The sequence below is a fragment of the Meleagris gallopavo genome, chromosome 15, assembly GCF_000146605.3.
Source record: "Meleagris gallopavo isolate NT-WF06-2002-E0010 breed Aviagen turkey brand Nicholas breeding stock chromosome 15, Turkey_5.1, whole genome shotgun sequence".
Lineage (NCBI taxonomy): Eukaryota > Metazoa > Chordata > Aves > Galliformes > Phasianidae > Meleagris > Meleagris gallopavo.
Genome location: NC_015025.2, coordinates 3,958,424 through 3,973,704, shown reverse-complemented (window position 1 = coordinate 3,973,704; position 15,281 = coordinate 3,958,424). Strand labels below are relative to the sequence as shown.

The 15,281-nt window shown below is 39.2% G+C and overlaps 1 protein-coding gene across 2 annotated transcripts; it reads right to left on the bottom strand.

Annotated features, from left to right (window-relative positions):
• Nucleotides 1-697: 697 nt before the first annotated feature.
• On the bottom strand, nucleotides 698-15,024 carry PANK3 (pantothenate kinase 3). Of its 2 annotated transcripts, XM_031555675.1 has the most exons (8): nucleotides 15,006-15,024; nucleotides 13,009-13,361; nucleotides 11,312-11,565; nucleotides 10,538-10,714; nucleotides 9,592-9,715; nucleotides 7,775-7,900; nucleotides 6,850-6,910; nucleotides 698-3,385 (listed from the first exon to the last, which is right to left on the bottom strand). In XM_031555675.1, exons 2-7 carry the CDS (start codon nucleotides 13,342-13,344, stop codon nucleotides 6,860-6,862), a joined length of 1,068 nt encoding a protein of 355 aa, XP_031411535.1. In that variant the 5' UTR covers nucleotides 13,345-13,361; nucleotides 15,006-15,024; the 3' UTR covers nucleotides 698-3,385; nucleotides 6,850-6,859. The 2 variants fall into 2 exon arrangements, with proteins under 2 accessions (XP_031411535.1, XP_031411534.1); XM_031555674.1 differs by having other exon boundaries at nucleotides 698-6,910.
• Between the last annotated feature and the right edge of the window lie 257 nt (nucleotides 15,025-15,281).

Sequence of the window (15,281 nt, the reverse complement as noted above, 5' to 3'; positions counted from 1 at the left end):
TCAAAACAATGCACTCCAGGCTAATCAACACACCACAAATTTGTGAAAGAATCTGTATTCCTTATAAGCCTCTCTCTGCATGGCTTTGGTGCAGAGTTCTCCAGGGCAGACTCCATGGAGACAAGATACAAAGTGGCATTTTCAGTGTTTCACCCTTAGCAATTTACGACTCGTAGTTGGGAGAGCACAAAGCTTTGTAAAATGAACCCTGAAGCACAATCCCTGACCCACCAGGACCAACACAACGTGAATTACTAAAGTGCTTTGTGGCACAAACCTCAGTCCTGAAAACTTGTTGCCTGTTCAAGACAGTGTAATTCGGCTTTATTAAAACATAAACAAAGGAAAATTTCAAGAGAGGCCAAATGACAGTTTATGAAGACACAGTGTATTTTATTCAACAGGAAAATATAATTCTCAGTGATCTGAGTACATGTAACAATACGTGCTCCCAAGTTCATTTGGAAGGCAAGCCTAAAATTATTTAGGGCATGAAATGTTTTTAAAAACAAACTAAATTTAAGAAATATAAAGTGAATGCTTTTATTAAAGGAGAGGAAGCAATGAAAACCATGCCAGTCCCTTTCCTTGACATGAAATGTTATGTAATGACCTCGGTATCAACCATCTTAGCAAGTCCAGGTGCTAAGGGAAGAAAAAACCCACCCAGAAACCCCACAAAGACCAACAAACAACAAACAATTTCAAGTTATTTATTAGGAAAAGACAAAGAACTGTTTCAACATTCATACAGAATGACTGCTAATAAAACCAGGAAAATGAACTGTAAAAAGGAGGCCCATCACTGAGGAGTTGGCTGATGACAAAGTAAATGAAATGCAAACTTCATTCATGCAAACAAGCAGTAAGGAGTTATTTACAGTTTTGATGGGATGGTTTACAGCCTTGGCCACATTTAGGGCCCAATGAAATTATTCAGTGACATAATAAAGGGTCTAATCTGTACATTCAATAATGAGAATCTATAAAAAGAAATAATTTAAACCATTTACAAGAGCTGCATTACAGATGGCATAAAGGTATCATTTACAAGAGCTATATTAACAGGTGACACAAAGGTATTAATCAGTAATTTATGAATAAAAATTTGTAGCACATTTTTCTATCACATCTTCAGTGTCAGAACAGTAAACAAGAAAGAAAGTGGAGACATAACATGAGTGCAATGTCATAGAATAAGGCAACTTAACGAAATGGCTCTTGAGAGAACTTCCATCCTACAAGGGATTTGCATTTTACAAATCTGCCTGCTCATTTTGCTAAGCATCTAAAACAAACACCTGAAGACAGCAATTGGTCATTAGCAGGCCTGTGTATGACAGGAAAGTCAATGGAAAAATCAAATACTCAAGTGTTAAAATGCCAAAACTCATCAGAAATGTAAAAAAGCACAGATTATCAAAAGCCCTCTATATCCTATAACATCAAAACACTGATTTCCATGTTCTAGATGCTGTTAATTTATTATTTCTCAAAATACTAGTTCCCTAGTCTTATAATTATTGTTTGTACTGCACAGCCTGGAACTAACACACCTCCTCCAAAGTCTGTATTTACAATGCTCTCAAACTGATGCTAGAGGAATTGTGAAACACTAGGATTTTATAGCATGGATAGCAATTGATACACCAGATTCCAGTTCATTTTACAGACGAGACTAATTAATGCATTTCATTTCAAATGGTATTTCTGCATTTCTTCAAAAACTTTCCCAAATGCTAAAAGGAATGTCTGATTTTCTAGATGTTTTAGCAGAAAACAAACGCTGATCCTGTTCTAGTTGGTGCTATCTGCTTATAGCAGGTTACAATGACCAAGGAAGCCTGAAGGTAACACTGAAATCCTGCAATGAAAATGATCCGTACCGTAACACAACCGGAATGTCAGGAGCCTTACAGAAAGCAGCACGGGAAGCTAAACCCTGTCTGTTTTAAGTCTCTCAGAAGGACCAGGCTATGCATACTTTATTGACAACTTCTAGTTAGAATTTTTCTCTTTCAACAAATGATGTAGCACCAGCAGGAACGTGCAAAGTAGCACGACTGGGTTCCCCAGGCAGGACGCCTTGAGGCCAAATCCTGCTCACTCATTTCAAACAGCCCCAACTTAACAGAATTATCTACTTCAGTAACTGAAGAGAGCAGGACTTGGCACTCAGTTATGCTGACTTAGACTGCTCCAACAAATTGCATTAGCACACAAATAATTACAATTATATTACAGCATCTTTTGAGATGTTTTCACAAAGCGTGAAATACATTTTTACAAAGGTTTAATATATTTTGTATGTGTGAAGTAAACAAAAGTAACTAAACAGGCTTTTTTTGCAGACTTTAATACAAGGAATTAATAATATTCTATCTCAAATGGCAGAATACTGGCAATGTACTTTGGAATATATTAATAAAACTCAAAGAATGCAAGTGAACAATTATCCCTCCATGCTGTGCAATAATGTGGGGTGTGTTTTTTTTTTTGTCTCCCGTGGTCACATCTGAGGACTTAAAATAATTTGTCCATTTTATTTACAATGATCTGAACTATTCTCCCTCTCACTGTATTAAGTGTTAAATACTAAAATCAAACAGTAACTAGATGTGTCAAGTGTCTTCCTAGCTCTGCACTGTAATCAACAGGTCTTGGTCAAACACTTCCAGTCTGACCCACAGTATTTCTGGTTAGTTTGTAACCTAAGAACAGCTCTATTACACACTCAGTGTCTTTTAAGCCCATATAGTAACAATTAGACAAAAAATATAGAAATACCTGGCACTAGGAAGACACTGACAAGGGAAAGAACTAACCTGGCATATGTGCAAATGGACTTGGGATAAAAAGCTGACCAGCTAAATAGAACTACGCTGATCCTGAGCTCTGAACTCAAGCAAACTGTTGCCTCAGAATTACAGCCAACCTGTTTCCAGATTGTGAATCGTGAAAGTGATGTTTAAAATGTGGTTTGAATGAATGTAGGCATTAGCATTAGTTACAGACTGAATGTGTAAGATACCATCTAGCCTTTAATAAGCAGAGATTTATTCCAGAAAAGAAAAAGATACTGGTTAGTTTCAGATGTTAGAACCTCACTGTTATTCTGAAACATTTAAGAATGAGAAGCTACTGCAACTTACTTGAAAGTAGAAATTTCCTGAAGACCTATACTGGATAGAGACAAAGCGTTAGTAATTAATCCTTAAAGGCAATATAATCACCTTGCAAATACACTCAAATGCAAGCAGACATCTCACAGTATACTGAAGGAACATTTATTCCACTATGAGAAGCCAGAACTGAACTTTTGTTCTTAATGTGCAGGCTGGGAGCAAGTGTGGCATTGAAGGAATGAGATCCTGCTGTCTCAACTCTGAAATACAAAAGAAAGTATGCTATGATGTGTCAGTATAGTCACACAGGTGCTTGCTCACCCCTAGGGAAAGACAGGCAAAGATCTTCAGAAGGTACAGCAGACACCCAAATACCCTTTAAAATCTGGACCAAACCAGACTAACTACACCAATGTTGCTTCTCTCTGAACTGTTAACTTTGAGTCTTTATTAAAAAAAAAATAAATTGAAACAGTACTTACACTTAAACCTCTGCTAAGATATATTCACTCATGTTTACTAAATATTTAAAAGTGGATTGTAGAAAAAATTCTCTTTTTGTTCAAAATGCTGTTACCCTTTGTAGAACTGGAATGGTGAAGAAGGTTAAGATTAACAGCCATATCAACTTGGAATAGTCTCATATCAAAAACTTCTTTGGCCAGAAAAAAAAATCTAATATATTTTCTCATCTGGATAAAAACCAGTACAATTTTCAGGGAGATACAGGTAGAATAAAACTGTGCGTTGAGTGGTTAAAAAGGTCAAGCTAGAGAGAGACAGAAGTGCAAAGGCACTACTCCAAGGTAAGGTCTATGGAGATGGGCAGCCCAAAAGCTGACACAGTTTTCCTGGCATCTCTAGCTACACTGGATTGAAGGGATCATCTCCATGGCTGATAAAATTATCTGATAAGCAACACTGGTCAAGAAATCACATGGATTAAGTAGTACCATCAAAATTGGCATTATAATAACAACTTAAAAGGCACTTGCATGGCTGATTGAGTTGAAAGCAATTACACATTCAAAATGAGTTGTATGTTTTGCTTTAGAAGTATCAGACAGTCTTCCTTTAAAGCAGTTCTACTTGAAAAAAGTAGCCCTGAAAAAACCCCAGACATTCTCTACTGCTGTACATTAAATCAATTCACTTTAAAGCAGCTTGAACACGTTACCTTTGTGGAAGAGAAATAGCAAGCATGAAAATAAACAGCAAAGACTGGTGAAAAGCAAGTTACTTATTTCAATAAAAGATACAAGCCTTTTCAGCTAATTTAGAAGAGAGTTTAGGTAAGATGACTTTAAGGCTTATCTTGCAACTACTTATGAAGCCCAGCATTACTGGTGGTGGTAGAGTCAACCTTTGGAGACTCCAGTAACAAGTTCTAAGTTGAGAGAAAATGAGACAAATCAAAAGATGTGGCTTCTATCCCTGGGCTTCACAGCCAGGCTTGAAAACCTGAAGGAATGAAGTAACAATAGTGCTGATAAAACAAGCAAAAGGAAGCAATTGTTTTTTCGCAAGCTCAAGGAAAGGAAAACAAAGGCAGAGCATGCCTTCTCATTCTCACAGTGCTTTCTATAGAGTACTGCTACTCAATAATTACTCCATTAATTTATTCTGTAATTGCCCAATTAACCTTAAAAATGTATTTTAGGTCATACCAGTTTCAAATGGTTTAAATTAACCATGGTTATGGTCATTAAGTAACCACCTCCTTCCTACATGTGCTTCTTGTTAAACATAACAGATACTTCCAATTACTGCTTCAGTAATGCCATGAGAAGTGAAGCAGCAACAAATAGTTTAAAAGGACTGTTTTTAATCAAGCTCCAGTGTGCCTTAAAATACTTTGCTTTGCAAGGAAAATAAATTTTCAGGAGGCTGTCAAAACATTCAGAAATATTTTTTTTAAGTTTTGCAGCCAAATTGGGGTCACTTTCTATAGTCAATCAGAATTTAAAAGTAATGGTGCATAGTATTTATAAGACACTACAAAAGCCATATTCACCCATTTGCTGAAGTGCTCTGGAGAGCATTAGATCTGTTGAACTGTGAGTATATATATTTTTTTAACATCCAGCTTGAAATATCACAACAAGCACAATGGAAACGTGATACGAGCAGTAGGAAAAGCAACAGCAGATGAGCTGTATCTGAGATTGGCATCGGGCTTAACAAAGCAGCCACTCTAAGTTACTGCACTAAAGGAAGACAGTTTGTTTCCTTTTTAAAAGCAACACAAAAAAAACAGCAACAAAACCCCTTGCAATGTTATGAAGGGGCATTGAAATTAAATGAAGGACAACTGCACACTGAGCTGTCAAACGTACTGGGCGGGTGTGCCTGTGAATACAATGCAGCCATGCTGTGGAATACTTGAGCAATCATCAGTTTTAAAAACACACTGAAACCCAACACAAATGTCTTCTACTTCGGTTGCTCCCCATGGACTTATAAAATCATATCATAAATTTGAGTATTTTTTTAGTCCACAATAATCTCCTTTCAAGTCTAAGATCTCATGCCCTGCTTCAGGACTATGCTTATTGCAATAATAACAACTGTAAATTTGAAAAGTACACAGGAAAAATATTGAAAGATCAGTTCCAGAGTATGGAGTTTATCCCAAGGCCACAGTTTGATGAACAGTTCCATACTGTGAGTGCACCACATATTGTACTTCTAGTATTGCAATACAACCTTGGATGCTGTCTTCAACTTTCAGCACAGACTCTCAAATCCAAAAACAACCAAGGAATGTTCCACGTTGAATGTCTAATTAGAGGCTGATTAACTCACAAAAGTACAGAGGAATCAGATTTTCAGTACAGTAGGATGGCAGAGAAAATTTCCTAATCTCCATATAGATGAGCCAAAGCAACAGAATTGTAATGTTCCATTTTCAGTCAACTTTATGAGGACTTAACTCTCCCAGGCTTTGTGATGCCTATAAAGGCTATGATGTACAACATCAGAATTTATGAGCCACCAAGAAAACCCCCCAGAACAGATAGCATTATTTTTGGAAGTCACATCCCAGAGGGAAAATAAAATAAATCAAGCAAACCTTCAAATAAATGAAGAGGGCAGGTATGTATATTCACAAAGCCTTTAAAATATCAACTGCTTACTCTGCTGCTTTGGCTGATTTTATGTTTTTACTCTTCCCACTGAAAAACAGAGCATTAATAATACTTCCATTGCACATAAAAGCAGCGTAATTACTATTGTCACTGTGGGAAACAATTGCCTATGGTCTCACTTTGTTGACACTACCATACTGTTTTTCAGGTTGTGTACTCAAGGGAAATTATACTCATGCTGAAGTATAACCATAAAAATCATTTTTTGTTCAATGATATACAAAACAAATAGGCTTAAAGCCTCAGGAGGAAACTGGCAATATTTTAGTGCAAAGCACTTGGAGGGCTGGCATTCCTTCTTCCAGAAGCTTGTTTTCCAAGGATGTATTGCATACTGAAAGTTCAATATTGGCTGCATGAATTAATGAACACAAATGGTATCCCCAAATATTTCACTTTTGAATGCCCAACGGAGTAAAAAACTGCTTCCTTATAATGGCAATATTCAGTAGCTCATCACTTTTTCAATTTAAAAAGTTACAGAAAATCTGTTATTTCCTTTTCCCCTCCCCAGATTTAGTTCCCATTGCCAAAAATAAGTGTCATTCAGGTGGAAAATAGTTCAGTGTAGTGACCTCTTGTATCTCAACTGAAATTAGGCAGCCCAAGAAGAGCACCAACAGCTCCAAAGTAGCCCTGTTCAAAACAAACACAAATTTCAGGGTCAGTCATGACATCATCTCTTTCATTCACATATTTCAATAACAACAAAGCACCTGGTGGACCAATGCTACAGAAAGAACAACATCCACTCAGTATATTATCTGTCACATTTCTCATTAGAGCTTTATGAAACAAATATTCTACCTTTATTATTGAGCTATTACTGCAGATACTGGCATGAAGTCCATCCACTGTCAGTCTCACAATAAGCTACAAATGAAAGTGTTGTGAGAACTGACCAAAGAGGTAGAAATCTAATTGTGGCAGATCAGCAAATTGAGGACAAAGACTGCCACCCCTTGCCAAGAAGCTGTATGTCCCAGCTGTCAGACCTGTGAGGTACACCAACTGCCTGTATGTTAACCAACACAGTTCAGATCTTTCAGCATGATATACTGATCTAACTGTACAAGGTGCTGCAAAGCAGATGAGTCATAGAGAGCAGAATCACTAGAAGAAAAAGCATAACAAGTATCTGTGGTGGTATGAAAGCAGTCTTGATAGAAAACAAACAGGACTTCAGGACTGTTCAAGTTTAATTGAGAACAAACTACTAAAAACCCAAACAATTTAAGGCTGTTGAACCCCAGTGCAAATCTTTACGTTTCTTGTACCTTCCCAGAGAAATCTGTAGCATGAACAAAAATGGCCCACATAGACTGAAGCACTTCCTTCCCTGGCTGAAAAAGCTGTTCCCATAGAATCAATGCAGTCTGAGAAATCCTGTCTGATTTTCAGCATTTACTCAAGTGTCTCAGGATATCACACATAAGTGTGCAGCTGCTTAATACATGCACTTTTAATTAGTGGAAAAACAATCAATGTACTACAGCATACCTCATGCTCTAGGAACAAGGCCTTCAGCTGGCCTTTCGACCAGTAATCCAGTGCATATGCAAGAAGCTTCATTGACAAAGTATTCACACGTAAAAAATTGCCAACAAACACAACTCTATTTATTTTCTAGAAAGAACAGAAAAACAGCAAAGGATTAAGTCTGCTCAGCACAGAAGTTATGAAACAACACTATCTCAGGCAAGAAACCTGTTCCACAATTAAAACACCTGCAGAGAAAGAACATTAAAGAATTAAAGCTCTTAAACCTACAGAGTAGCACCTGTGTTTCAAATTATGCGAGCATTCTGTGTAACTAAGCCAAAGAACCAGCAGACCAGAAGTGAAATTTAATGACAAAAATACTTGGATTTAGAAGAGAAGACTCAGTGCCTTCATAGCCCTGTACAATGCTGCTTGATCCATATGCAACAAGGCAGCACTGTAAAGAAGCCGAAGGCAGCAGGACAGATGTTCTTTTCATCTTCAGACCACAATATACGTCAGTGTAAGATGAGGCTAAGACTTACACACATACTGCAAATGAGCTGTGAATTTTAATCAAATTAAATGTAAGGATGTAAAAAACACGTGCTTCTCCCTATTCACTGAAATACATCTGACATTAAGTGGCAGCAACATTAAACACTGATTTAACGATATGAGAATCAAGGAAAACTTAATTGCATTAAGGGTGTTAGATGAACACTCGTATCCAGGCTGTGACAAAAACCAGTATGGCAACCCACATACAGCCAGAAGACTAAGATGCCACTATTTTTTTGCTATCCTGATTAGTGATACAAGTGAAGACAAGAACATTCTGTTAAGGTAAACTAATCAGACATAATTCTGCTTATAGCTGAAATATGAATTAAATCAAATTTTCATCTTTTCATATAACCAGCTCATGATACTAGTTTGTTGATCTACATCCACCAAATCTCCTACATAAAATGATGAGAGCAGCTAAGAAGGCTGTTGAGATTTCTAAGACCATCACTCCACAGATTTTAAGCAGAGCTCTAAATACAGTTGCTCTCAAACTTAGCTAAGAAAGCTGTTACTAAACCTTGCCTCATTTAAAGTTTGTTGATAATTAGTGAGGAAATCTCTGGTGTTTAGACACACCAAATATATTCTATGTTTAAATTCAGTATTCTTTCACAGGTCTGTGCTGGCTGTATTAAACTGAGCTTTGAGAAATTGAAGATGGCAAGAAACCATCTCTCTACCAAGCACTGAGAAGACAGGTGTCCAAACAATTCCAAATCTCACGTTAGTAAAAATTAAAAACAATGTTTAACAAAAAGTAAGGTGTTCTGGGAGCTTTTATCAGAGAATAATTTCAGCTTGAAGGAACTGCTGGAAGTCATCAGCTACTACCCACCACTTAAAGCAGGTCTAACTTCAAGTTGCTCAAAGCAGTGTCTCCAAGTCCACATTTCAGTACTAATACCAATCAGATTTCCCTTTGCTGCAAACTGTGGCCACATCCTCCCATCCTCCTGCTGTGCATGGCTGTGATTTGCTCTTTCTTGCATTCTAGATAGTGAGGGTCACTATAGCCTCTTTTCAGGCTTGCTGCAGACTCCTCAGTATCTACTCCAGAGCTTGAAGACTCATGTAAGCCTTCTACAGAGACTGCCAAAATATTATGAACCAATTCTGAGTTCTTTACTACACAAATTTCTTTGTTTCATTTGAGAACATATGTAAAGGTTTGAAAAGATGCATCACTTTAGCAATCATTTAATCTGAAACTAAATAATAGAACTATAATTAAAAAAAAACCAAACACCTTCATTGGAAGTTTTTACCTCATTCACTGCACACATCCGGGCAATGGACCCAATGTTATTGGTGATGGTGACCAATATGGCTCTGGCAAGATCTTCTTTACTAACAGTCTCTCTCTTCTCTTTGTAGATCATGTTCCCAAAACTAGAACAAGAAAAAAAACCCAGTAAATACAATGTGATCCATGTCCACTTGAAGCAATTACAGAACATAGTTTTTATGCTACAACAGAACTTATGCCTCCTGTTTGTTTATAAGAAGCTGTCTTTTAAGTTCCTGTTACATACAGTAATTTGTAACACTGCTGCTGCCACTACAGCATGTGTATTTACTCCTTTACACTAGAGGGCTGTTACAGTAACAACTCCCAGCAAAATCCTAGTATACAGTTGACTTCCACAAAGAAGCACATACAGCAAGAAGTAGTCTCATCCTTCTGCAAAACTACTCTGCACCCCTAGGCACTGTAAATGAAGTCAATGCCTAAGTCTGACTGATGAATACTCCAACTTCTCTCGCTTGCTTCCTCATTCACAGTATTTATCCAATCCTCTCTTCTAAACGTGGAAAGAAAGCAGAGACGAGCTTATTTTATGAATCCTCTGCAGCCAAACACAGAGCTGACAGAGAGATACTTAGGTTGTATAAATGCTGAGTTCTAAATCAGAAGAACATACTCATTATTATCTGCAATAATTTCTCATTAATTAAAAAAAGGAAAAGATGACTCCATAGCTACATGTTTTACTACTGTGTCTGATCTAAGACAGGTCAAAGTCAGAAATGTTTTGATTATGATTCTCCTCAATTTAGAGCAAATGTAACTTGATTACAGTAAGTTTTGCAAAAAGAAGTTTTCTTCACATCAACAGTTTAAGCCCTATATTTGCAACTGTATCACTTCAGTGTTACAAGAGAGGGAAAAATTAAAACCCAAAAACTAACGATCAAGGAACTGTTGCTTACCTGGATGCTACAGCCCATCCTGGCAAGCCAAATCTTTCATAGTCTCCCCCATAAATATCTCGAACCAGCTTGTCAGCATGTGTGCTGTCTCCTTTGGATGCCATTTCCAAAGCTTCTTCAAAACTTTCACAGCCTGTCAACAAACTGCATAAGCCAAGAAAGGTTCCTCCACCTAGACTAATAAAGAAAAACAGCTGCTTTTAAATACTATTTTATCATCAGAGACTATGTCTGAGTAACAAAACAAAGCCATTGAAGCAAGACATCAAGTCACCTCCCTTTTTGTTCAAAGTCCATTACATTAACAGTTATTACTCAGCAATTATCTAAGAAATTTACAAGAAGCTAGCTGTACAAGAAGAGCTAATAAATAGGCATAAACTATCAAAACATCTGCTGGAAGATGCAATCGGAGAAGGAAACATCTTGAAAAGCCACCAGGCCACTGACTGATCCTTGACTGTTTCCAGTAAAACACATACGAACATATCTATTCTTCCATGGAGCAAGAGAAGAGGATACAAAACTTAGGACATAAACTATAGAACTCGCCATGCAGCAGTTCTACCAGCTAACAATAAATAAGATATGGGCTACATCTCCTCAGTAACAGAAATACAGGTAAGGGCTGCAATGAATGCAGCTGTAAATTAAAGGTATGCATTTTCAGTACTGCAGGGAGGACGGACAGAGCCAGGCAGAGAAGAAAAACTCTGAAAACAGAAGATTCACTGTTCCGTAGGGCAATCACTCCAACGTGGGAATTTAAGTTACCTCGTTCCAGTTACTCTCTTATAGTTGTCTTTGGAATGGACTGATAAAATACTGACTCCTGAACCAATGTTAACAACCAGCAATGGATACGGGTCATCCAGGTTAAAAGGCATCTTCTGGCATCGCTCAGGTTCTGAGGCATTTTCAAAGTAATAGCACTCTGCCTGGCCGTTGAAGCTGACAGAGTCTATGTACAGCAAGCCTTTGACAAGGCAGTCAAGCTCATCCAGTTTGTGCAGCTGGAGGTTTCCAATCTGTAGTTTAAAAAAAAAAAAAGACAGTGTCAATCTGTTCAAGTATTACTCAAATATGCCACAATTCATGAATATCTTTGGACTGCCTAGCTTCAAAAAGCTGTCTCAGATGGCTAATTCAGAAACTTCCAGTCCACTACAATGTCAATGAAGAACTCAAAAGGTAAACTCTGAATAGCTCCACCAACAAATTAGCCTATAAATGTAGGTCTCAGGATCGCATTAAAGACAGGCAGTATAAACACCTGCTTTGGTCACACTTCTGATTTACTAACTTTTGAGTATTCAGACATTCATCCACTGAGAAAATCATACCATTTTTCACCAACCTAAAACAACAACAACAAAAACGCCACACAGGCAGCAAACACCCTGCAGGCCCTACCAAATGTCATGCTGTGAAACTCACACATCTGCACACCTCCAGTGCTTGTGGGCTCGCTCTCACCTCAGAAGGGAAAGAGTTATTCTTAAATATCAGCAGATCAAAGCCTAAGATAAACACCTAAATAGCATCCTACCATTATCATATCTTTATTAGCAAACCAAGGATTATTAAAACAAACAAACAAACAAACAAAAAAAAAACAGATGAGAGATTCTGTAGGACATCGGGGTGTATCTCCAAACTGCATGAGTTCACTTTCAGACCTGGGTGCAAATCATGGAGCTGCCAACCAACTGGGTCGCATGCCACTGACCAATACCAGTACCAGATGACAACACTGCCAGCCATCCTCTCTTCCCAAAGCTCAATTCAGCTTTTCTTGCCCTAGCAAGGCTGTTTGTGAAGCTTCACTCTTGAGCAGACCAGGGAGTGCTCCAACAAAATATTCTTGTGGGGTTTGAGATAATGAAGCAGTTTTGATCCACTACAAGAGATCTGCAGCCATTCTGAAATCAGGATGTGCTGTACCAGATGCCGTGATGAGACCCCCAGCAATGAACAGCTGCCTTCAGGCAGAAACTGCATCTAAACAAATAACCCATTTAGACTGTCAAGGGAAGATGAGCCAAAACACATCAAGAGAATCCCAAACCCCTCTGCTGCTGAAAAAGACTGCCTTAGAGATATTCATTTCGTCACAGTTCTATAACAAAACACACTGGACTAAATTCATTACAACACACCCATAAACACCAAATTCCTATCATCACAAACTGCATAAGAAAGAAAATCCAAACCTCAGTGGTTTAAGCATTATCCCATCAGAAAAAAAACAACCACTACAGATTAGAAAAAGGCCAATCTCTAAAAGGCTACCTGTACCTTTATGTCAGAAAGCGTATTTCCAAATGACCATACTAATAACTGAAAAATAAACTAACAGTTAAGAATCTCCAAGCACTCCCTGCATCTTTCCAAACCCTGCTTGTTCCAACCTGCCACCAGCAGTGCCTCCCTGCTGGTGCAGCAGCACGAGGGAAAGGCAGGCTACCTACTGTGCGAAAGTCTTCCTCAAACTTGTAAGCGCCGCCTCCCGTGGCACAGAGCACCGTATGCAGCGTTGAGAAGTTTTTATCCCTTCCCATTTGGATAAAAGTAGGCAGATCATGAGTTGGAAATCGAATAAAGTGCAAGTTTCCTCTCCGACCGAAAATCGTTAAGTCTTTCAGCTCCAGGTGGACATCCCGAATGCCAGTGGATCCATAGGCTACGTTGGAAGTCAGATACTTGCGGATGCTCTTCAAGCTTTCAACTTCCTCCTGCTCCTCCTCTGCAGTGATATCGATAGGTTCGAAATAGGCCAGTTTCACCAAGGTTCCCCCAATGTCCATACCAAACCATGGAAACGCTGCAGAGATAACGGACAGGTTAGCTTTGTGAGGCAGTGAAAGAATAAACCAGCATTGTACTTTTTAACAAGGAAGACACGAACAAAAATTCTTACAGGAATGGAGAATCAGTACTCCTCTGACCAAAGGTACAACAGAACAAGGAACTCTATTTACACATTCAAATGCTGCCACATGCTCAATAAACACTCCCCCAAACCACACTGTATCCTCCATGCTCCTCCAAACAAGATTCAACTATTTTTCTTTTCTGATAACAAAGGATTAACATAACTTCCATTCCTAAAGCTGTCCTTGTGACACATTTTAGCATAAAAACTGTAGTGCACACTCGTGAGAAAACCAGGTTACGTATTGTAACTGAGAGCAGTGGCACAACACAGTCATCCTCTAAATTATTTTCTCTTGCTCACATAGCACGTTCCTCTAGCTGATAGGAAAACATTAATTGGCAGATAGTTTAAAAATTGGCACAATTAAGATGCTCAACTTATGAAGAGAGCTGTTCACAGATGCCACTGAAGTTACAAACAGCTAGTTACAATTATAAATGTAGAAACTTTGCTTTGTATTATATAAATGACAGAAAAAGGTTTATCATGAATTACAAGCAAGATATCTAGGTTCCATTCCCTCTTCTGTACCAGGTAGGAAGGGAGAACTGCAAGAGGACAATGCTTGGGCCACTTCTGTGGGACGTTTTCTCTCTAGACAGATCTCAAGCAAAGGCAGTTCTGCAGGATGCTTTGCTCTCGTATTTATCACCTGCACCCCAAATAACCTTTGGAAGTTCCTCTTACAAGAGCCAGCCATTCTTCCTCATACGGACTTCCCTGGAAAGGTGATCGTGAAAGTGCTTGTTGGGAAGGACCTCTGAGGTCACCTCGACCAGCCTCATTCATGCTAGCAGGAACACTGCCTGGGCAATGGTAACTGAAGCCTTAACTACAGCTTTGTCCAGCCAACACTTTAAAACCTCTTAAGTTCTTCAAGAACACTCCAGTGATGGAAAGTTCGTAACCTCCTCCTACTGTTACATCAACTACTCAGTAGAAGTTCTTCCCCATTTGAACTTCTGCTGTCCTCCTTTAATATGCCTATCACTTCCCACCACCTTCAAAGGAAACTGAAATGGCTCTTTGCCATCCACTTTCAAGAGAGCCCACCTCAGAAGCCAAATTCCACAAACTCAGCACAACAACGCAGCAGCACCAGCATTAGCTAGGTGAAGACTTCTAAGGGAAGACCACAACAAAGTGCCCGTGCACTGGATCGGCATCAGGAACAGAAATACAGCAGATGCCTCCGAACTGCCCACCCCTACGCGAGGACAAACCCAGCACTGAGTCACTCTGGTTCCAGTGCTGAACAGTGCAGGTGAAAGCAGAGATAGGCAGTCAATCTTCTCAGCTCTGCTCCTGTCAAGCTCCTATCAACATGCCCACAGCCTCCTGCTTAGCAGTGGTTAGCCGCTCTGCCCCGCATCAGATTTGGCTCCGATGGCTTCCTCTAAAAAGAAAATACCGACTCAACAGTCCTATTGATTAGAGCCTCTAGCTGTCGCACAGCGTCTGATTAGAGATTATTTGGCTAAAAGGCTGTTACGAGCCCAACTCGGTTTTCAGGCTCATCTGAGCACAGACCCCAAGCTCCATCTGCAGGCCTGCTGCACCTCAGGCACCGCGAGCAAGGAGAGCAGAGATCTGCGCAACGACTCTGAAGTTCACTGCCTAACGAACTGACTCACGACGAACCGAACGGCCCATCCTCGCCCCGCGACCTCCGAGCTGCTCCCGCAGCCCCGACCGGCACCGAAGATCCTCCCAGCACCCCGCCCGCAGCAGTCGGCGTTTCTCCTTAACGCGTGACGGTGCTATTTAAAGGCGAGCTTTAAAGCCGCTCTTAGAGAAAAACAAACC